At 29.0% G+C, this 24,758-nt stretch overlaps 1 protein-coding gene across 1 annotated transcript in view; it reads right to left on the bottom strand.

Annotated features, from left to right (window-relative positions):
* Positions 1-24,758, bottom strand: part of LOC122269131 (cytosolic carboxypeptidase 6-like) — a 553,508-nt gene that overhangs the window by 35,152 nt on the left and 493,598 nt on the right. Inside the window, exons 6-9 of the mRNA XM_043040819.3 lie at positions 13,078-13,246; positions 5,060-5,174; positions 2,932-3,043; positions 894-1,096 (exon numbers count right to left, since the gene is read on the bottom strand). Of these exons, the coding sequence (XP_042896753.2) occupies positions 894-1,096; positions 2,932-3,043; positions 5,060-5,174; positions 13,078-13,246 (599 nt within the window). The remainder of the gene's footprint in view (positions 1-893; positions 1,097-2,931; positions 3,044-5,059; positions 5,175-13,077; positions 13,247-24,758) is intronic.

The raw sequence follows: 24,758 nt of genomic DNA, 5'->3' as shown, positions 1-24,758 counted from the left end.
TACTATGTCTTTGATGATAATATACTATGTCTTTGTGCTAGAACATTGTGTTCATTGGTAAGCGAGCGCAGCGAGCCTTGGTTCACGGCGTGAACTACAGGATTGCGTAGCAATTCTCGGGGGTTGGTGAGCAGGGGGCGGAGCCTCCTAGTTTAGTTTAAAACATGTAACGTAAAACTAAAGATCCATGTTTTTTTTAAAAACTCTACTTTTTTTAAAACAATTACAGGGCTACTATATCTTAAACTTACTTCACTTAAAGCAAGTCACTCCACCTCTAAAATATACTGGCTTCATCATCTAAATTGGAGAATTACAGTTGGACTCCGATTTAAGGAATTCATAGGAACCAAAAAAATTATTCGTTAAATCGAGGATAATTCGTAATATCGGGGGCAAAATTAAAAAAAAAAATTGATTAACCTTATGGAATATCCAAATATCTCAAATAAGCAAATACACAAAATAAATAGAAATCTTACACTTTTTATTCAGGAACCTAAAACACGGCGGATGACAACGGTTGATTAATTTGAAATTTTAAAACATTTCGTGAGTAAGGTTTGCTTATTTCCTCGATTTCTTACTTTAAAAAAGTTCTTTTTCAAGGTCATGAAGAGAAGAAAATATTCCTTCATTTACTGCATTAGGTAAGTTTTCATTGTTTCCAAACTGTGCAAAGCATCGGAAAAAGTAACAGTTTTCACTGAAGATTCATTATCATTGACTTCCGTGTCTGAGTTGCTATTCATTGTTCTACTTCCCTAACTTCATAAAATTACAAAATTCTGTAAATAGGGATACGTTAAACTGGGGTTTGACTAGATTTTAAATAAAATTTTAAAAAACTCTACAATTTTTAAAAAAACTAGAAATATCAGAGAATGTTTTACCTTCTGGAGGTACCTGATTTGTTTCTATCTTTATTGTAGACTGTATGTTCTAAGGAGAAATCTTGAGCACAGTAACTGAGATGTTTTGGAAAGAGCGTGTGTCTCTGTAAGCGATACACATCACTGTAACTGTTTCCGTAGACGAAAGATCCAAGCTGACCCGTATGAGCATGTAAGTCCAAATACATATCTATTTCTTTTTCCTAGATAAAAAGATAAATGGATATCTGTTCTTTGAATGCAATACATTTTTATTGTTTTTAGCAGAAATATTGTTTCTTGTATAACGTTACGTCACGTAACGGTGTGAAAAAAGCAATACTTAGTCAGAGTGTTCCGTAATCACCACCCTTGTTTACAATAAAGGTGATGACTTCTCAAATGCTGAAAAGACGAGAGCAAAGTGAAAATCGGACGAAAGTAACAAAGACGAGATTTAAAGAAAAAAAAATCGAAAAATTTTTGATTGCTGGAAGGAATTAAAAGTAAGCGACCATTAGAAACAACTAGGAAAAAAAACCATCCGGCAATAAAACTGACTTTTGATGTTTTTAATCTAACCTTTTTTCTTCATGAAAATTTGGCTTTCGATAAAATTTTCGTTTTTTTTCTCGCTTGAAATTGCGTTGCCTAATTTCTATATATTTTTTATTTCAATTTAATAAGGATTTTAGAAATATGAATTATGAGTGATGATTACAGTATATCCTATTGAATCCCGCCTTATCACTTCTATTTTCGATAAAGATAGATGCACTTGTGCATATACACTACCCTACAATAATGGAAGAGACACTTTCAGTTTTTGAAATTTTTTTAAATTTCTCTAGAAATATTTAAAGGACTTTTTTTGTAACTTCAGAGGTGTTAAGTTCATGCGAATTTTCATACTTACAAGGGAAACTAGGGAAGTGTGACTCGCCAATTTCGAAATAAACTAATGGGATGTATGCCTTATGAGGAATAATTTTAGGAGGCAACATTCGTTTCGGCCCATAGAAGGTCCTATGAGAGATAAAAAATAATTCAATATTTAGAAAAATCGGTATTTTATTACTTCAATGCAGACTATTAGTTATTGTAATTGTCTCATACTCAAATTAATTTGTAATTAATTGGTTAATTAATTATTAATGATTTATTAATTAATTAATTGATTTGCAATTACATACTCCAATTAATTTGGCAAATTATTTGAAAAAAAAAAATTAAAAAAATTTAATGTAAATTTTTTTTCAAAATTAACCTAACAGGGTTTTCTGAAAAACTACAGATATATAAAATTTTCGAAATCAATTTTGACAATAAATATGCATTACATAGTACGTAAGAGTACCACAATATTAATTGGAGTATGAGATAATTACAATAACTAATAGTCTGCATTGAAGTAATAAAATACCGATTTTTCTATATATTGAATTATTTTTTATCTCTCACAGGACCTTCTATGGGCCGAAACGAATGTTGCCCCCTAAAATTATTCCTCATAAGGCATACACCCCACTAGTTTATTTCGAAATTGGCGAGTCAAACTTCCCTAGTTTCCCTTGTTAGCAATAGCTTTCAATTGTGAGAGAAAACAAATATTTTTGAACACCCTGTACCAGGAAATAAAAGCAAAAAATTTGTAACTTGTATCGATTACTTTAGTTGCTATTTTTAATAACTGCATAAAGTTTCGTAAGGCTTGAGTAAATATTTATAGAGATACGGACATTTATTTAAAAAATAAAAATTTTTCACCTTACTTTATTTTTTGCTATAACTTCATCAATATTCAATGAAATTAGACTAAGTTTGTGGCGAAATTTAAAATTAATTACAAAATTGTTGGAGTAAAGTTAAAAAAAAAATTGCTAAAAACTGAGCAAGATATGAGTATTATTGTAAAATTCAAATATTATAAATTGTATTGAAAAATTAGTATTTTATGTTTCTCTATGTAAATTGAAATATCGGTTTTCACCATAGAGTAGTTAGGGCTCACAAGAGAATAAACTTAAAGTATTAGCTGATAAGAAATATTTAAAAATACTTTTTCAGATGATAGAGATTCTCCTATATTTTTCACGGCTGCTAAAGTTGGATAAGCGTGGATGGATTTTTCTTGCCAGCATCGATTCAAGTCTTGTCCCAATATGCATGTCCTAAAGCAGAGAAAGGAATATCAAAAGCAATTATGCGGTGTATACCAAACTACACCGAGGCTACAAATCTTAAAAAAAGTTTTTTAAAAGTGTTTTTTTAATGTTCCCCAAACACTATTTTTTAACTCTCAGTTTATTATCATGGATTGTAATGTTAATTCTTGATATCTTAAAGTGAAGCTTTTTTAAAAACCCTTACATCGAAGCTGCTTTCGAAACAAGAAGTCACTCTTTCAGATGAAGTTCTGTTTACTCTTATCCCTTTCAAGCAGATGGGACACAGGTGTCCTTTTTGCGCATTTTTTCCTGACGCTCTAATTACAAGCTAAAATATATTTTTGTATTTTTAATTATAAGAAACAGTCTAATAATAGCAAAAAACTATGTTAGATTATCGGAATCATATTTGTACTAAAACATAAAATCCCCCCTCCCCCCAAAAATAGCTTGAATTTTTTTTTATTTATATTCAATAATTTGATTTTGTAAATTAAAGAAATTTCAATGCTGATTAACTGTTTGTTTTAGATTTAAATAAGTGCAAATGTGAAAATTATATTTTAGAAGTAAGATATGTTTTGAATATTTAAAAGACGCCTGTGTTTCATGCTCTGTTTCATAACCATAAATTATTAAAAGGCTGAATATAATATTTTTCGTTTATTTTGATCTAAATCGATGCAAAATAATGAAACAAAGTATGAAAAATGTGTTTAACAAAAATTCTGAATAAAAGGGATAAAATGCATCTTTCTTCCAGATCGAACTCAGCTGTCAAAGACATAAAGACGAAAAGGGCAAAATTTTAAATCATATTTATCTATTTTTCACATACAAACTAATCTTGGACGTTTACTCTAAACTGTAGTGTCCTTCGAAACATATAAATACAAGGCCAGCATCCAATCAGAATTTTAGAAACTTAGCGGGCTGCGTTTTAGATTTAACAATAATAAAAACATTAAAAAATCTAAGAAAAAAAGACAGACAAAATCACAGTATTAAATTACTTAATCCAAAATAATTAACCACATCAATTGTTTTACATTTTGAGAAAAAATCCGTATAAGTTATATAAGTTATTAAATGTGATTTCTGCAAATCTAGTAAAGTGACTACTTTATATTCAACCTTTTTTGAAAGATATAATAGTGTTGTCGAAATATATTTTTCATATATATAGATATTGATTGATAACACGATTTTTTCTAAAAATGATACAAAATGTGCTGATTATATAAGTTATTAAATGTAATTTCTGCAAATCTAGTAAAGTGACTACTTTAAATTCAACCTTTTTTTGAAAGGTATAATAGTGTTGTCGAATTATATTTTCCATATATAGAGATAAATAGATATAGATTATTAATACGCTTTTTTTCTAAAATAGATACAATATGTGCTGATTTTTTGTGATTAATGTAGCAACTTTAAGTTGGACTTTATTGACTTTATTCTCTACAGTAAGGGGGACAGTATTTGTTGAGGTGGTCTCAACAGTCGGTAAAAGATTCGTTTGTATTGATTTCCATTCCTTTTTGATTACATCATTTTCGACGATTTTTAATATAATTATTTGTTTTCGATGGCAAAAAATTCATTTGCATGTGACGGCAGTTATTTTGCTTTTGGGTGCACTATGCATCGAAGCACTACTTTGTTATCTGAAATCAAGATGTTTAAATTCCCTAAAGTATCCATCACTCCGATTTAAATGGAGTAATTCATTAAAGAGAAAAGAGTGGAAAAAAATAGTCACGTTTTGCTATGACGTCAGAGAAAGTCATCAAGACTTCCTATAGGGCTTGTTTGATTTTTAGGACAGATGGTGATTATGTTTTCCTACTATTTTTTCAACTGTTTGTCATAACAAGCTAAAGTTGAGCGTAGATAAGCAATTTAGTTTCATAAGCTAAAATCTAAATGAACATGGGGGATAATTATACCTTGGACTTAGCATAGTTTGCTATATAATGCTTCAAATAATTTAATAAAATAGAAGTACATGCTAGCTACCTGTAATTTCCTACATACACTCCATCTGGATTTAACATCGGAATAAATTTGAATACGACGTTTTTTCTTAAAATTTCTGCTACGGGATGGGAACTTAGGAGAAAGTTTATCATACCTAGAAATTTTAAAACAAGTTAATATCACATTTTTCGCATTAGTTGGTTTACTGAAGATTCATATCTATTAAACGCTTTACTGTAAATAAATTGGTTTAAAGAAATTTATAAAATAACAATTTTGTTTTTCATAGTATTGTGTGTAAGGTAAACTAACCAGTGAAGGAACACTTAAGCTTCGCTTGCCTTTTAAAAAAATCATATTAATTTCAAAATTCGTAATTTTAGTCAAATGACAGTGTCAACACATTTGTTACTAATTGCAAATTATGTAAAAAAATTGTAGAGAACTTACATAATATTGTTTGAAAGTTTTGGAGGTTCAAATAACAAGCAGTAAGAAGACCAAGTGAAGGAACAGCTCTTACCAGTGAATGAACACCCAGTAAAGGAACACTTAATTTTGGTTATTTTTTAATGCTCTTTATGAATTTATAAGCCATAGAAATATTTAAAAACAAGCCTATTCTTGAAATTAAAACACATAAATACTTGGAAAATGTTAACTTTTTTTTGTAATCATGAATTGAAAATTTAAGTGTCAACATATTAACATATGCTGGGAAATCTATGCCCAGTAAAGGAACATGCCTGTTCCCTCTCTGCTTAGAAGTTGTTTTTCGTATTTTTAACATACTTTTGATGCGGAACATCACTAAAGGTACAAGAAAATTAAAGTTTATCTTTTATTTTCATTAACTTAGAAAAAAAAAACAGTAAAGGAACACTTGTTCCTTCACTGATTTTTCATCATTTGGTGATCCAGTGAATAAACACCTCCTTATCTCAGTACTTTATTATGCTATGATGCTTAAAAAAATAAAACGTAACTTCAATAACTATATTTTGAATTCTCCTTTTCACAGTGAGAAAAATAAAACTTTTACATGCAATTAATTCCACTTCAAACATATAAATACAAACACTCACCTTATAATTTTTTTTAAAGGAACAAGGTGTTGCAGAGATAATAACAAATTCAAAACTTTTTCCAGAGAAGTCTATTTGACCAGGTAATCCAAAACATTGCTAGATGACTTCCTATTGTTCGGCAGTAAGCTATTGTTACCAATCAATCTAAAGAAAAACTTTCAAATTCTTATTTTTAATCAATATATGTGAAATGTTCCTTCACTGGGTAGTGTTCCTTCGCTGGTTGGTTTACCCTATTTTAGGTGCAGCAGAATAAGAAGTTTGTTGCTCATGAAAATAATGTTGTGAGTAATGAAAATTTTATTGAATAAATACAAACAGATGGATGACAAGTATTATTAACAAATAATGCTTGTCATAATTAAAAATATGATTTTATTATAAGCAACAAACTTATTTGTTACACGTAAACAAACCTCAATAATGAATTGTTCTTATGAATTTCATTTAACAAACGCAACCGGTAGACAAAAAAACTCACCAGTAAATGTTTTTCATTATTGTTTTTCTATGTGCTACAGAATAGGAAAATCTACATCCATAAAAAATATACTTTGAATATTAAAACTTCTGTTACGTAAAGTTTCTACGGTCAATTCGTTATTCAAAAGTATTATTTTTTGAGTGTAACAAAATAGGAAATTTGCCGAATAAAAAAATACTATGCATAACGAAAGTTTTGTTAGATTATACTGGTTTATAGAGTCCACTGGTCTAGACGTAAAATAAATACAAAATAAGGAAAATAACTCAAATATAAAAAGCAGCCTGTAAAAAATGGCTTACAATAAAATTTGTAATTTATTGCTAGACACTGAATTAAATATATTTTAAATGTCTCATTGAATGAAATATTTTTAACGTCTGAAGGTTTTATGCCGGTATAAATCTGTTAGGTAGTAGCTCCATCCATTTTGAAATAAATAAAATAAAATGTAGTAGCAATTATATATTAGTTTTTTTAGAAAAATAGTGAACCAGATTCGGCACGCACTGACAACAGTGCTGACGTAAAATATCCTCAGTGGTAAACATATCATGGGTTAGAATCCCCTTTCGGTCGGTCTAACCGCGGGTAGTTTTCGTGGTTTTCCACTCCATGTAACGCAAATTCGGGTTAGTTCTATCACGAAAACTAGTTTGTTCCAATGCTTGATCCAGGAGTTCCTTGGCCTTCTGAGTTGAATTCAAAATTACAAGGCTACGGAGTTAAATATTAACAATCTCAAACTCAGAACTGGGTCGCCTAATGTTTGTAAGACTGTGTAGTCTTACACACATTAGTAATTAGTCGTAAGTAACAGTATGTAGGGCTGGAATTTCTAGATTATTCAATTTCAGAATTCCAGCAGTAATTATCTTAATGCAATTAGAATAGAATTATGCTAAAATATAGGACGTATATAAAAAATATAGCAATTTGCTCTGTTGGCCACTGAGATCTCCTAATCTCAATCCGCAATTGGTGGTTTTGTGAAGGAACGAAGTATGCTTGTCTCCTATGCTTGTTAACCTACCCGCATCAAAACAGAGAATTATAGAAGCTGTTGCGCTGATATCAAAGCTGGTTAAAAATTGGCTCACAGGTTGAATCTATAGGCTATCACATTACTTAATGTGTTAAATGACCAACAAATTAACCTGGAATTCTAATAAACTAAACTAGAAAGGTTACTGCATTTTTTTGGTTTTACAATTAAAATGCAAATTAAGCACATTTAAAATTGGTACATTCCTTAATGTTCATCCTTTTTATATTTTTAAAATTCCCTATCCCATTTCTTGGTGATAGGGCCGGGATAGCTTGGTCGGTAGGGCGCTGGGGCCATGTCCGAGAGTTCGTTTGTTCGAACCCCGCCGGCCGAAAAGTGACTGGTGCACGTTAAAACTGTCGAGTCGCAAAGGTCCTCCATGTTCCCTAACAAATCAATACCTCTGGGGGTACTGAATTGGAGATCGATCGTTCTCTGATTCAGGTCAAAATTACAATGAATGAATGGATGTATGAATGGGTCCATCCCGAAGTCGAATTCTTGGCCATAGATGGCGCCACTGGAAAACAGGAACAATCGCACCCCCTCTGCCTAAACATGCATACGTCAACAACAACATTTCTTGGTGATTAATCCAGTCAAATGTTAAAATGGCTAAATGGTTTGATGAAAGTACTAGTTTCGATGTCCTTTATATGCCCACTGTTATGTATCAAGTATAAAATGTGAATTTCGCTTAAACATTGTCTTTTTTTATTACTTTTGAAGTGGTATATTCTCATCTTTTTTATTGTTTCGTGGTAGCTTTGTTCTTCCTCTCATAATCGTTTTTTCGTAAAAGATATTCTTTTCTTTCAAAGGTTTACATAAATATTTTTAAAACTCATGTAAACTATACTATTATTCATTACGAAATAAATCAATATTATTCGTTACGAAAAATAGTTATTATTATTATTATTTATTACCAAAATATAACACAGAAGAAATAATATTGATTTATTGAATACGAAATAAATCAATATTATTCATTACAATAAATGATTATTATTATTATTCATTGCTAAAATGAAATACAGAAAAAAACACACACGGTAAGAGTTTTATTTTTGTTTGAAAGTGCATGTTTTTTAAGGATTTCGAAAATTATTTTATTTTGGCATAAAGTAAAAAAAAATTAGACTTCAAATTTTTAAAAAGGTTTTATAAAATAGTTCTCTTCTTACTTAATATTTGAGAGTTCAAAAGGAAACGATAAATAAATTGGGATATTTTTTAAGAAAAACAAAAATGGATTTGCCAGTTTTTATAACTACAGCTTTAACATAATAAATTTAGAATTATTTTTTTTTCCTCTTCCGCGCAACTTAACTTAAAAATATATCCCAGAAATGAACATTTTGGAAAAACTTTTGTTCGAAAAATTCTATTCTAGAAAAAGAAACACCTAAAGCGATCCATCAGCATTTTTTTCTTCGAAGAAGCATATATATTATTTGATTTTTTTTTAAAAATCCATTTTGAGTTTTCTTCCGATTTCTCTTTCAAAGTCAGCAGAAAAAGTACGTATATCTATTTTACTAGTCACTTCAAATCCAGACATGTTTTTTGTATTTTACTGTAGGAAATAGTTTAGTTGAAGTACACTATTTTTGTTTTATGTTATGCTGTACTGTCTCAATTTAAATACAATTTTACATAGGCTATGTGTAATTAGACATTTGACATGAAACTAAATACGCTTTATTTGACAAAATGGCGTAAGGAAATTATGAATTTAAAAATAAAAGAAAAATAGAAGGACTTTATTTCTTAATAGTGACTAGTAATATCTATTTTACTAGTCACTTCAAATCCAGACATGTATTTTGTATTTTACTGTAGGAAATAGTTAACTTGAAGCACGCTATTTTTGTTTTATGTTATGCTGTACTGTCTCAATTTAAATACAATTTTACATAGGCTACGTATAATTAGACATTTGACATGAAACTAAATACGCCTTATTTGACAAAATGGGGTAAGGAAATTATGAATTTAAAAATAAAAGAAAAATAGAAGAACTTTATTTTTAAATAGTGACTAGTAATATCTATTTTACCAGTCACTTCAAATCCAGACATGTATTTTGTATTTTACTGTAGGAAATAGTTTACTTGAAGTAAACTATTTTTGTTTTATGCTAAGCTGTACTGTCTCAATTTAAATACAATTTTACATAGGCTATGTACAATGAACTAAAGACATGAAACTAAATACGCTTTATTTGACAAAATGGGGTAAGGAAATTATGAATTTAAAAATAAAAGAAAAATAGAAGAACTTTATTTTTAAATAGTGACTAGTAATATCTATTTTACCAGTCACTTCAAATCCAGACATGTATTTTGTATTTTACTGTAGGAAATAGTTTACTTGAAGTATACTATTTTTGTTTTATGCTAAGCTGTACTGTCTCAATTTAAATACAATTTTACATAGGCTATGTACAATGAACTAAAGACATGAAACTAAATACGCTTTATTTGACAAAATGGGGTAAGGAAATTATGAATTTAAAAATAAAAGAAAAATAGAAGAACTTTATTTTTAAATAGTGACTAGTAATATCTATTTTACCAGTCACTTCAAATCCAGACATGTATTTTGTATTTTACTGTAGGAAATAGTTTACTTGAAGTATACTATTTTTGTTTTATGCTAAGCTGTACTGTCTCAATTTAAATACAATTTTACATAGGCTATGTACAATGAACTAAAGACATGAAACTAAATACGCTTTATTTGACAAAATGGGGTAAGGAAATTATGAATTAAAAAAAAAAAAAAATAGAAGGACTTTATTTTTAAAGGGGTTTTCTAGTCTAAAAATTCTAAAAAAAAATCGATTACTATGGAGTATGAGTGGGCGAAGCCGTTTTGTCTCAAAACTATTTGATTCAGTTGAAAAACGCGATCATTGCATCCAGGGTCTGATTATCGCCTAGGCCCAATAGGCACGGGCCTAGGGCCCACACTTTTTTAGGGGGCCTCAAAAATTAGTAAAAAGTCCACAATATTAATATTTTTTTTAAATACTGAAAGAAACAGTTTTTCTCAAAAAATTCACTTTTTTTTCTTCTTCAAATTTTCTATAAATCTTGATAAACCAAACTCGTGTAAACATTGCACTAATCAAATTCGAAAGTACAGCTGAATTTGAATTGGTGCAGGTTTTACGTCAACAGCTGAAGTGAATGCACTGAATATGAATTTTAATTTTTTAAAAGTGATATCTTTAAATAAATTATTTAAATGTGTTTTTAATTTTCTATGAGTAGCTATAATTTTGGCCCCTTTTGGATATTTTTTGTGTGTATTCTTTTAATAAAAATTATAATTAATAACCTTAATATCTTAGTATACATGCTGAACTTATCGTTAAATCTAATGAAAAATGGGCTAGCTTTGTGTTGGTTTAAGTACTAAATAAAAAAATAATTACAGCTTACAGTGAAAAATAATTCTACTAATCAGTGACTTTTAGCAAAAATCACTGATTTTCAATTGTTTGTGGTCACCAAACTATTTTTATTTTGACAAAACATTGTTTCGTTGTTTTATATTTTGCTTTAATATATAGAGCGAGAGCTTTACCTTAGAAAAATGATCTTCAATTTTTTGCTTTCAAAATTTTTTAGAATGGTTCTCTTCAATAGATTCTGTTGTATCTTTACTCCAGCGCCATCTACAGTACCGTTTTGTAACCAGTCAGAGTAGCAATAAACAAGTTGTCATAAGGTTGTAATGGTGCTCTCTCTCTCTCTTGTCGTATTCATATGCTAGCATTTACCAGATTTAGAAAAATAACTAAATTTAGGTCTTACCAGCGATAATACAGTTCACCCTAATTAGAAATGAAGATACCCCCCTTTTGTTACCCCACATCAGCAACAGATTCTTTTTAATGCTAGGACTACTCTTCAGAAACTTAATTTCAAAATAGTATTTCGTTAGGGGCCCAGAAAATTTGATGGGCCTTGGGCCTGAATTTGTCTTGATCAGTCCTAGTCTGCGTCGTCGAGAGCTCAGGGACGACGCAGGAGGTTATCAGGCTACGAATAGCTTGCTTCACCAATTTGGGAGTTTTCTCCAAAAACACACCTATTTCAATAAAGATGTGGTTGAAATTGTCAATTATTTGACTACTGTGATCTTCAAAGACGGTTTAGTGGAGATAGCCAGCATGGTGAAAGTCATGGGTATTCAATAGCAACAAGACGTTAGAGTTTTGCGATTCACTTTTGTGCGGTTTGGAGCACCATGCGTCTACCTGCAGTAAAGAAGTCAGATCCACGGCCCGGGAGATAGTAGTGCAGCAAACGAAATGAATGATCTCGAGGGAGACGTGCTGTACGGCCCATGCATTGCCTATTGATAGTAAGTCCAGAAAAACCGACGAGAAACGTTATAAATTTAAAAGCGATATCTCAAAAATCACGCTTCTTGTTGGGCGTTTACAATGCAGAGAAACTATTCGATCGAAATTACGGAACAAAAAATCTGATATACCATAAGTTTTATAGTAATAATTACCGTAGAATCACTCTAATAAGTAAACATCACTGTAAAAACTACGGCGCAATATTTTAAGGTAAAAATGGATTTTACGGATGATGCGTCTAAAGTAATAGTACTTTATACCGTAATTTGATGTGGATTTTTTTTTTACATTGTACTTATTCAATAATCCTAAATTCTCATAATTTTTGAGGTTGGTATGATTTAGAGAGCAGGTGGTAGGAATTAAGCAAGTGGTTTTCCAAGTCATACCACTTGCAGACCATGCGAAAACAATTATTTTTCAGTATTTATTACACAATTATTATCAAAGACTGTCCTAGTGTAAGTCAAAAAGAGCTTAATAGAAACAGTTTAAGGAAGATCATTGGTCTTCTTACTGGACACTGCATCCTCAGGAGACACCTATACATAATGGGAATAGAATCCAATTCTCTTTGTAGGGGTTGTCATCTTGAAGAAGAGACATCACGACACATACTCTGTGATTGTGAGGTCTATTTTGCAAAAGATTTGAGCATCTAGGGCAGCATTGCGTCAATGCCTGCGTCAAGATGTTCCTGTAAGGTGTCTGCTGAATTTTATTTCAGCTATAGGGCTTTCATGCGATTCATGATTTAAGGTTTGGGTACAATAGACCTCTGGTCGATGTGCCCTGCTCGTTAGAGCTGTCCAACCTCTTAGTCTAAGCTTATAATTATCAAAAAATGATATAAATAGCTGAATAACTGTATTTTTCCATTAAAATATTTCAAATGTATTTGTCAGTGATCCGTGGCCGATAAAAATTTAAATGTAAAAAGTGGCACAGTTTAAGAAACTCTGTTCTTATTTAATTTGACGCACTTGTTAAATTAAAATTCTTCTCCATAATTTTAATTGAAATAAAAAAAGGATGAGACAATTTTATCTTTACCTTGGCAAACATAAGAGGACGGTGTTTCTCCTGGATGAATCCTAGCACCTACCATGACCACTTTTTTCTTCTTAGATTTACTCTGGATATCATTCTGGAGATCTTTCTCTTTGTTATCAGTAGCTTTTTCAGGAGCATCAATTGTGACCATGTCTAAATAACGCCCATGCTAAAACAAAAGAACAAGATATCAGAGGCTTCATTTGAATGAGTACATTGCACAAAAAATAAATAAACGGACCAGACTGAATAAGTTATAATATAATGATAGGGTGATCTCAAATATGCTAATTAATTAGTGCAGACAATATTTTATTTTGAGAAATTAGACGCTAAAACGAACTTTCTTTGAATAAGCAAACCTTTTTTAAGGTAGATTTGAATTACGAACCCCTAAAATATAGAGGGTGGCCGTGGTCTGGGAAATATAGTTCCAATAATCTGATCAGAAGATCGATTCAAAGTTTATATAAGTTCAGTTATATAAATCAACAGCTTATATAAGTTCAATCATATAAATTTGCGTATTTCGTCATATCTCGAGAGCTTTTAAAGTGAATTGAAATTTTTTTTCACACAATTATAAAATTCCGTACAAAAATAATTTTTAGTAAATATTTATTATTTTATTCAACAATAGTCAAAAAAGTTTTGAATTGTAAGGTATACAATTTTTTGCATAATTTTAAGGAACGTAATTTTGGAAGGCAAAATACAAATTTTGAGTGAAATTGGTCCAATAATTCCTGAGAAATCAAATTTTAAAAATGTCGTATTTTTATATATACGTTGAATAATCACTCGTATTTGAGTCTGATTTTAAAACTTAAAATATTGCCTGCTCTAATTAGTTAGCATACTTGATGTCATCCTTTTGAACCATTATGATTGAGTTTTAGAACTTAAAGATCCGATCATTAAATCAAAAGTTATTCAGAGTAGACCGTTTTTGATTTTGCATTGTATCTTCAAAGTTTTTTTTAAAAAATTGTTATATCAGTTTTGTATTTAAATAATAATCAAGTATATTACTTGTAATGCTAAATTAGAGAAGCAATTATTTTTCAAATTTTTTGCCAGTAAGCATGTCTAATAAATATTGTATATTTTTAATATATTAAAGCGTCTTAAATATTGAAGTCTGTGAGATTTACACCGTTATTGAAATAATAAAACATTCATTAGTCAGTTAAATTACATTATTTTAGCGTAAATGCAACTGCAAAGGAATAAAAATAATGTTTTAATACAAATTTTGTAAGTAAAAACGGAAATCGTAAAAGATTTAGGTATTTATTTGAGGCAATGTTTACAGCTGAGCTTTAGATTAGAGTAATCGAAATGCTAGCCATAACTCGTTACAATTACAATTATATGATTAAAAAATAACACACAGTTAGAAATATTTAGTACTAACAGACGAAATTAAAGCAATAAAAAACGTAATGTGATATGTTCGTTTATTTCATCCAATTTTTTCCTCCCACCCCTCAAAAAAATAAACGACTTATTAAGTTTATAAGTTTAGTTAAGTTTCTGGCCGTGGTCTTTTTTCATTGTGTAAGACTGATGACAAGATTGATTTAAAAAAAACACTAGGAAAACATACTTAATCTGTTAATTAAGAAATTTCTATTTCAATTAGTTCCTCAGTTTAAAATGCAATATGATATCGATTATTGCTTTTAAAATATTATACATTTGATATACATAAAAAAGAGAATTTAATATTGAGATGTTTTATTATTTGTTAGACAAAGAAGATTCAAGTCACATTTACTATTATAATTTAACAATTTTTTACAAATTGATTCTTTTAAAAGTCCGTGTCCCGCAGTGGACTGATTGGTGTTCCACTGTTCCCAGTGGAACACCGAAGTCAAGCATGACTTGTTGCGGTCAGAAAGCGGGTGGGTGACTACTTTCATCAGCCTGTCGTAGGAACCGAAGGTGGGCGGTACCGGTCCTCGTTAAACTGTTCTACCATAAGGTGTTCGACTTCGCGTGTAGGTCGTCGGGCTACCAAAGCAGGGGAGCCATCCCCTCTGCAAAAGATCAAAATTTCGATGGCATGTCTTCGGATCATCCTCAGGGATGTTAACCAGATAGCCCATTGTGCAGCTCTAGTGCGATGTAAATAAAGTATCTAACTACCTTAAAAGGCCGTTTTTATTCAACTTTCATTAATATTCCAAATTACTTTTATTGTTTCATGTCTTCTTCTTATACTGAAGTCACCAAGGATAGCGATTAACAAATATAACCTTTAATATAAGTATTTGCCAAATCGAAATTATTGAAGGGGAGGTTTGGACCGTCCTACTACCTCCCCCCCCCCCCGAAATTAAAAAAAAACTCTTGGGAGAAAAGTCATGGGCTACTTTTTTACTTGCAAAGATTTTTAAAACCTGAGAGAAACAGAAAGAAAATGAAATGGGTCAGTCAATGTCGAACCCCTGTGCAGATGCTATCAAAACCAAGATAGAGCCAGAAGCATTACAGTTCTTAGAATCTTTGTCTTGAGCATTAAATAGCAAATAATAAATCTAAGTTACAGAAATATATCTCAGTAAGGTATGATTAAAAAGATCATATCGTAACAGTTTCGAGTAAATCAAACTTTGATAGTGATTTTAAATATTTAATATCGTAATCGTTATTAAAAGAATCATTAATAATTCAAAATATAAATGGAATACATTGTAATATTTCATGTGGGAATGGCCCCCTAAATGAATTACAGCTCATATTCTTTTGTGTATCGAAAGCTCTAATACAAGATTTCTCCTCACCTGTGACATTTTGTCGCAGCCTCACATCATGTCGTATCTTTCATCCTTATTAGTATGACCTCATTTACAGCATATTTATACGTTTCCTTTCTTTCACTCAATAGTACAACCTATACTTTTATCTACCTATGAAATATTATTTATTGTTATAGCTGCAAAGAACGGAAGTTTATAACCACAGCTATTTTTTATCTCTGACCAAATATTCCATCATTCTAAATTAAAGGGAATTTTCCTTTCTCCAGAATTTTATGGATGTATTGATTAACATAATATTTTAGGTCAGTTTCTTTCATTGCTAGTTTGAATATCTCCATATATATGTATACTGTCTATTTATTAGAAATATTTGCTTTTACCATACGTATTATTGTTATTATATAAATATATATGTACACAATGTCAAGAGGAACAGATATTGGATGGATTTGGATTTCAGGCTATCGAAAATTTTCAAAACACAAACAAATGTCTGGTTTTATTTGAATTTTCTTTTCCGTATTCTCAGCAGTTTTCTGTATTTTTATAGTTTTAAGATTCATAAAAAATAAAAAAAAAGTTTAATTAAATTTTTTAAATATTTTTTGTGCTCGTGCTTTTTACTCACTGATATAAAATTCACATTTTGATACACCACAAGCATTTGTTGTAAATAAAATTTTTTTAAATAAATATTTAGTTACAAAAGATTTTGAAAATATTTTCTAAAAAAATATAAATAATAAAAATCGCAACAGTAATTACGGTTTTTATTTGAATTTTTTTTTGTATTCTCAAAAGTTTTTTTATGATAGTTTTAAGATTCAAAAAAATTTTTAAAAAAAATACATAGATTTACAAATTCAACTTTTAGAAGTTACGCAAACATTTGTTTTTATTAAAAATTTTTAGTTTAATTATTTTAAGATTTGTTCCTAAGAAATTATAAATCAGTTAGAAATAATGGAAATCTCAACAGTAATTCTGGTTTTTGTTGGAATTTTTTTTGCATACTGAATTTCTTTTTATAGTTTCAGGATTTATAAAAATTTTAAAAACTTACATAGTGTTACAAATCTAACGTTTAGATGCTACGCAAACATCTGTTTTTAATAAAAATTTTTAGTTTAATTATTTTAAGATTTTGTAAATATTTTCTAAGAAATTATGAATCAGTTTGAAATAATCAAAAATAATTTTGGTTTTTGTTTGAATTTTTTTGTACACTATTTTTTTTTTTTTTTTATAGTTTTGGGATTTATAAAAATTTCAAAAACCAACATAGTGTTACAAATTTAACGCTTAGATGCTACGCAAACATTTGTTTTAAATAAAAAAATTAAGCAAATATTTAGTTAAATAATTATTTTAAGATTTCGTAAATATTTTATAAGAAATCATTAGTCAAGTTAAAATAAGTAAATTCTAAATCTGCTGCTAGTTAGTACTGAAATCGATCTCATTGCTTTGTCACTTCTCTATGTCTAGACTTTCCCATTCCTAGGTCTTTCTTTATTATTTACAGGTTCTGTGGTAAAATTGATAAGAGGAACAAGATTAAACACGATATGCTAAAGAGTATATAATTTCTTCTCTATTTTACGATTTCAGAAAATAAATAGCTATGAAATGTCATCTCGTATATAAAATTTTTGATGTAAAAAGAATTAATCATGATTCGCGCCGGAAACGTTTAAAATTTTATATATCATTCTATCTAAAAAAAAATCATATTTGTACTTGAAATTTTTAAACTCACCTATGTGATATTTCACACCATAAATTTCGACATTCTTTTTAATGAAAAAGAACTTCAATTTTCAGAAAATTGTTTCTAAAATAAATTAATACTTTAACTAAATTTTAGGTTTGTTTCGAATGTATTTTAAGTTTTAAATTTGAGCACATAAAGTAGTTTAGGACGAAAATACTTTTTCCTCTACTAGATATGTTTATTATCTGTACTACATATTTTATGTATTTATAACATATATTTTACTACAATAATATTATGTTTTATTAATAACTGTTTTTTTTTAAATTTTTCAAATTTAAAAAAATTGAAAATTTCCATTTTCAATTGAAAAATCGCCTGTAGATCTCTATATCAATATGTTTTGTAAATTCTAAAATACATAATTTTTTCTAAGCATTTGAATTTGACATGTTTTTACAAATAATTGAACGTCTAATTTTTTTAAAATAATTTAATAACTTTTCTTCTTTATTTGCTTAAAAAATTTAGAAACTAAAGAGTGATATTTTATTTTTGTATATTTCAAAAGCAAAAGCCTTAAAAAATGAACTAATTATGCTTAAAATGTCATCTTTAAGGCTTCAAAAGCTAATTATTATGCCTATGATAAACATTATTTTAACGCTTATTATGTTTTACTGGAGTTTATGATGAATGAAAACGATTGTTGCTTTACACTAGGGGAGACTAGTTGTGCAATTTATTTGGAGAAATTCGTTTAAGAAAGTTGTTATTTTTACTTCCTTAATTTTACTCTTCCGTTTCTAATTGCTTGAAGATTAAGTTCAACATCTGAAAAAAATGAGAAAATTTAAGAATTGCTTTTGGCCAATTTCTCCCTATTCACTAAGATCGCTAAAATGTAACCCATAAAAAAAGTTCAAACTTGGTCAAACATTAAATATTTTATGCATTAAATATGCAGCGTGTTAAGTTACAAGTGCTAGAAATATTTTCTCCATCGTTAAGTAAAAATGCCTGAGTGAATAAAAAAAAAACAAAATAAAGGAGGAAAAACATGACATGTTTCTAAATTTCAAAGCTTTAAGAAATCTGAAATACACACAATAAAAAATTGTTCCACGAAATAAAAATAATGTTAAAAATAAAAATGACAAAAGAATATACCTTACTTTCTGAAGACGTGAGTTTAAATTTTCAGAGATTTTTTTTCTTCTTTTTATGGATAATCAAGAACAAAAAAAAGATATCTTGACACTTTGTGATGCCACCGTTTGTAGGACCGTCCTTGATTTCTCGCTGTTCAAAATCGCTGTAATTTTCGTATTGATCACGCTTCAGGCGACTTTAAGAAAAATTCTTTTCTGATGCCAAAAGAAGAAAGAAAAAAAATAAAATCGGCGGAAAAAAGAAAATATCGTCTGATACTTTTATTTTACTATTAGTCTTCTAGCAGATGCTTCGAAGTCAACATTTCAAAAAAAAAAGTTTTGTACCTGCTGCTGTATCACCCTTTATTTTTCATTTTTTTGGGGATAAAAGTGTTTTATTTACTTGTGGTTGTAGCATTATTTTTTTTATCAGAAGTTAGCTGAGCTGAAATAAATCTAACAAAGTTGTTTTTTTCTTCCTTCAATACTTTTTTATTTCAAAATTTTATATAATATTTAATCACTAATGATTTTTTCTTACATCAGAATTCAGTATTTAGTTTCTTTTGCAAAGTTGGTTAATTGTTTTGTTTCAGTGAGAGTAATAATTATTTGCAATAGCGTCTTTCAAAGTTAGGAAGTTACTGCGAAAATAAGAACTCTTTAATAAAATTCATATTGTTGTGTTTTTATAACTTTGTTTCAATCTGTAATTATTCTCGTGATTTAAGCTAGTAATAAATGAGTACATAGCATTTTCGTTTTTTTCTAAGTGAGCAGTTTTTATAGTCTCTCTCATAGATAAGTAAGTATTTAGTTACTTAGGCCTAATGGAGCAATAAAGTTCTAAAAATTGTAAAAACAACGACAAAACTTAGTACAAGTTGCTGTGTTTCTGTTGACTTTCTGTTTCAATAAATTTATATTTTTGATTTAAATTGAGTTAACAAGGTACAAACGGGTATTTTTGCAAATACATCAATAAACTACTAGTTAAAAGGGGATGCTAATTTGACTTTTCAAGAATTGACAAAAAGAAAATTCCTTTGTTCAAGTCTTCAAACTTAAAAATGAATACACACTGTTAGAAATTTCTCGGAAAGAAAGGTTATATGACAATTTCTTTAATTAATTTTTTTACCATATTCAAACAAAACAGACAAATAACTCATTAATACGATGGTATTTTTTTAAACGTTTACTAACTGCTTTCAACTAATACAGTTTAGTAAGAAGAATTTTATCTCACCAACTAGGCCTATCTAATGAAGCCACTTAGTTATTTGCAGATGGGTATATATTATAGCCGAGAGGGCAAATATATTAATCTCATGGCCTACAGAACGGGGGTTCGAGTCTCAGCACCAACGCCACTACATTGAAACCACAATATTTCCTCCATTAACTTCAACTCAAGAAGCGTTTATAATGTCCCGTACTCTCCAATTTGTGACCCTGTGCTATTGGAATAGGATACTCTCATTTACGTATCAACGACAGCATCATAAAGCTACTAAACTATCTCTAATGTCCAGATAAATGTTTTAACGGTTTTAAAACCATGCTAGTTGTAAATTGTTAAAAAAATCTCGTATAGGTTTGTATTCAGTTTTTTTAATTATACTAGTTGTAAACGGTTTCAAAACCGTAAAGGAAAAAAATGTTCTTTACGGTAAAGTTTACTGTTCATTGGATGGACAGACGGCTGCAAGTTATTTTACCATAATTTTAGAATGAAATTTTAACAGTGTATGCTAAAAAAATAATAAATCAAATTTTATTACGTTCTTAGAGAAGCAAACACTTCAAACTGTTTTCCTTTTTCAGTACAATGAGGCACCCAAGTTGTCTAGCAATCTTATCACTTTTGTGGTTTTTGGGTCAGATTTATTTAGTAAAACCGTCTGTTTTTCGCTTGATATCATTTAAGTTTGGCACTATATAGTCGATTTCTCCATTTGTGCCATGAAACTTTATATTCCACACATTCATCCTAAATATAATTACATTAAATCTCTGTTACAAATGGAAAACATGGTACTATTATTTTGATAATTTGTATTATTTACGCCTTATTCATCGAAACTAGTTCAATACATTATAAAGCTTTATTTAAAATTGAAGGCCGCTATAGCCTGGTTGGTAGGGCATTGGGCACATGTTCAAAAGATCGTGAGTTCGATCCCCGACGGCCGAAGCCTTCCCGTGTACAAAATGGTAATTGGTGCACGCTAAATCTGTGGGGGTCACAAAGTCTTCCAAGTTCCAAAGCAAATCAATACCTCTGGTAGTACTGAAAGAGGTTAAGACACAGCATAGGAATTTTTCTTCAAGTTTGTCTAATTGTGTTTCTAAGATTCTTAGCAAAACTGTTTTTCTGATTGAAAATGATTAGAATGAGCCTAACTCAGTAAATTTAAAATCATACCGAGAAAATAAGCATGCTCAGAACTACCAGAATATGGTAAAATTTATAGTGTTAATGGCATTATGGGGATATCAAAAATCTCAGTAATTTTTATCGAAGTTCTGTAGGAATGATTTTGGTAAAATTTACAATAAAATATGGTTTTATAATGTGTGATAAAATTTGGTGATTAATTTTATCATGATAATTTAGAGCATGATATAAAAACTATTTATTTTAATAAATTCACTGGTAAGTTTTGTATTTTTTAGAAAAATCTGTGGTAATAATAAGTTTCAGAGAGTTTCAGGAAACCAACTTATATATTTATGGGGATAGGGATAATTTTACAAAAAAGAAATTGTTTTGTCTTACGTTTTTTTGGTATACTTTCAAAAATATTTAATAAAATTAAACAAAATTTTTAGAGCAATTAAAAATTATAGCAAAATTATTGTTTTAAAATTTGAAAAACATTCGTTAAGAACTACGTAAAATAAGACTATTTAAAGTTTAATATAGTTACATTATATTAGTTCTTTTATACTGCACATGCGCAGAAATTTTCAAATAACTTTTTTCCTAATTTTGTAGTAAAACGTATATTGCAACTGCTGAAAAAAAAAATCTAATTTGAATATCTTAGAAATTTAAAAAGTTTCAAAAAATTTTCGAAGTAGTTTTATTATTTCTTTAAAAAAAGCTCAAAATGAAAAGGAGTTTTTCACAAATTTTATTTTGTACCATAAAACAAAATTTATTAAAATATGATAATACTGCACAATAATCGTCCGGAAACGAAACTGCAATGGTATAAGGAAGGAAAACACTTTATGGTGGATAATCCCCCCACAATGCAGGTGTCATTTTTAATAAATCTTGTTTAATAGTACAAAATGCAATTTGTGGAAAATCCCTTATCATTTTGAGCTTCTAAAAAGTACAAAAACTACTTAGAAAATTGATTGAAACTCTTTAAATTTTTAAGCTATTCAAATCAGATTTTTTTTTTAATTAGTTGGCAAATACGATTCACTACGAAATTATTAAAAGATCTCTTAAGTTTTTTTCCATGCATGTGCCGTGTAAAAGCACTATTTCAAATACTCATATTTTGAGCAATTTTAAACGAATTCTTTTAAAATTTTAAAACAGCCATTTTGTAAATTATTTTTTAATTACTCTAAAAGTTTTGCTTAATTTTATAGATTATTTTTAAAGTTATAGCAAAAAAAAAAAACGTAGGAAAAAAAATCTAGTTTATTAAAATGTCCATATTTGTATAAATATTTAAGCTAGGCTTATTGAATTTCATGCAGTTATTGAAAATGACAACCAAAGTATTTAGTATAAGTTACAATCTTATTGCCTTATTTCCGTGTAAAAGGTGTTGGAAAATATTTGTTTTCGTTCGTAATTTATTGTTGGTCCCTGAAACCCCTGAAAATCATAAACCTTATTGCTAAGTATAACTAATTTTCACATAACATTAACACATAAACTAATTTTCTCTGAAGTTACAAAATAATCCTCTAAGTATTTCTTGAAAAATTTAAAAAAAATTCCAAACACTGAAAGTATCTTTTCCATATTATAGGGTAGTGTAGTTTAAAAAATATTATTACAATCTTATTACATTACGAACGGAAAAGGTTTCATTTTATTGCTAGTTTGAAAAAGAATTCCTAAAGATTCCTATTACAAATAATAAATTGATATACTGGGTACTGATCTTTGTATATTCGTTAATGATTTGCTGTCGTCCCCCAAAGAAAATTTTTTAAATGTTTTTAAATTACCTTTTTGTAAAATAATATTAATTAGAAACGTATCCCTACGATTTATTATAATTGGATAAAGTAGAAAAAAGTGGTTTTGATTGTTAATTGTGGTTCTCTCAAATTTATCGAACTGTTTTAAAAACATATGAGTAAAATGTGTAGTATTTTACGAAGATATGGTCCCCATACCCAGCAATAGCCTTTCCTTCCTTTATGGATCTATTTCAACAGATTTAGGAAAAAGAATAGGAGAGTCGATTTTAGTGTTCTTACCAGGGACCAGGAGAAGCGATCAGGAAAAAAAAATTTCACACAGCATACTCAAAAATAATAAAAAAAGAAAGTTCTTTTTCGGACACTTCGAAGATATTCGCACCAATGCGAAAGATGCGAGGAAATCATATCCCGAAAAAGTCTGAAAAATCTTTCAAGTCAGCTTTTTCAGAGAAAGAAGATATATAAGAATAGGGGCTGTGAAGATCATGTAATGCAGCTGTACTCAGAAGGATATCTGTATTTATTGTGTTTGAGAGAAGCCAACTCGAGATGAAATCGAGTCACAACTTGCATAAAATATCTCGATTTTAGATACGACTTGGCGATTCATGAAAAGATACGCTTGCATGCTAAGTTATCCTATTTCATGGCTTGGAGGAATGCTTGGAAATAAATAAAAATGGAGTAAGATTATTCTCCAAACTAGAAAAAAAAGATTGGCTGTTTTTTGGGTAAACATCCCGTTTCTTTTGGCTATTTATTGTGCGTCACGATCCCGAACTTGAGTCAAAATGTGAAAGCTTTCCTAAAAATAGAAATTAAAGTATTAATTAAATTTATTTTTTATTTCACATGCTTCATAAATATCTTGAAAAAATGCAAAGTCTGGAAGCTAAATTGCTCCTTTTACACCATTCTCAGTAGGAAATAAAAACGCAGAGCACATTTTTAATTATTTGAGGTAAAACATACGCAACTTATACACATGAAATTTTTCTGGCATCGATTTATAAAAATGAGGATAAAACATATGCGAAAAAATAGCGTTTAACCATGTATTTTTTTAAAAGTTATGTGATGGAAGGAGCAGACTTATCACCAAAAACATCATTAGTAAAATATGTAACATAGAAAATGTTTTATGAAAGATTTAATTTTTTTTAAAATTCATATTATTAGTCTCATAATATTTCATTAGTTACGCGGTTCCCTTCATTTGTTACTATATTTACAATAATTCTTGTCCATATTTTGATGACTCATTCGTAGCGTGCCATATTATTCAACTCATTACGGGAAAATGTCTCATTAATAAGTACATTTTTAATGCCAATAATCTTAAAATGGATGTATAAGTGGCAATCTAATCATTAATTATTGACGTAAATGAAAAACAATTATTTAATTTAGAACATTTTAAAATATCGAAAATATACAAACATACAAAAAAGTTTTTTCATCTTACTACAAAATATACTATACTATATACTATACTATATACTATACTATATACTATACTATATACTATACTATATACTATACTATATACTATACTATATACTATACTATATACTATACTATATACTATACTATATACTATACTATATACTATACTATATACTATACTATATACTATACTATACTATATACTATACTATATACTATACTATATACTATACTATATACTATACTATATACTATACTATATACTATACTATACTATATACTATACTATATACTATACCAGTGGTCGGCAAAGTGCGGCTCCGGAGCCGCATGTGGCTCTTTGGCTCCTTAAGTGCGGCTCTGGCACAAATATCCAAGGAAGGCGCAATAATATTTTCATTTTAAAAAAAA

The sequence above is a fragment of the Parasteatoda tepidariorum genome, chromosome 7 (assembly GCF_982258835.1).
Source record: "Parasteatoda tepidariorum strain Cologne lab strain chromosome 7, Ptep-v5.0, whole genome shotgun sequence".
Classification (NCBI taxonomy): Eukaryota; Metazoa; Arthropoda; class Arachnida; order Araneae; family Theridiidae; genus Parasteatoda; species Parasteatoda tepidariorum.
Note: the sequence above shows the minus strand (reverse complement) of the source record. Positions and strands in the feature narration are given on the sequence as shown.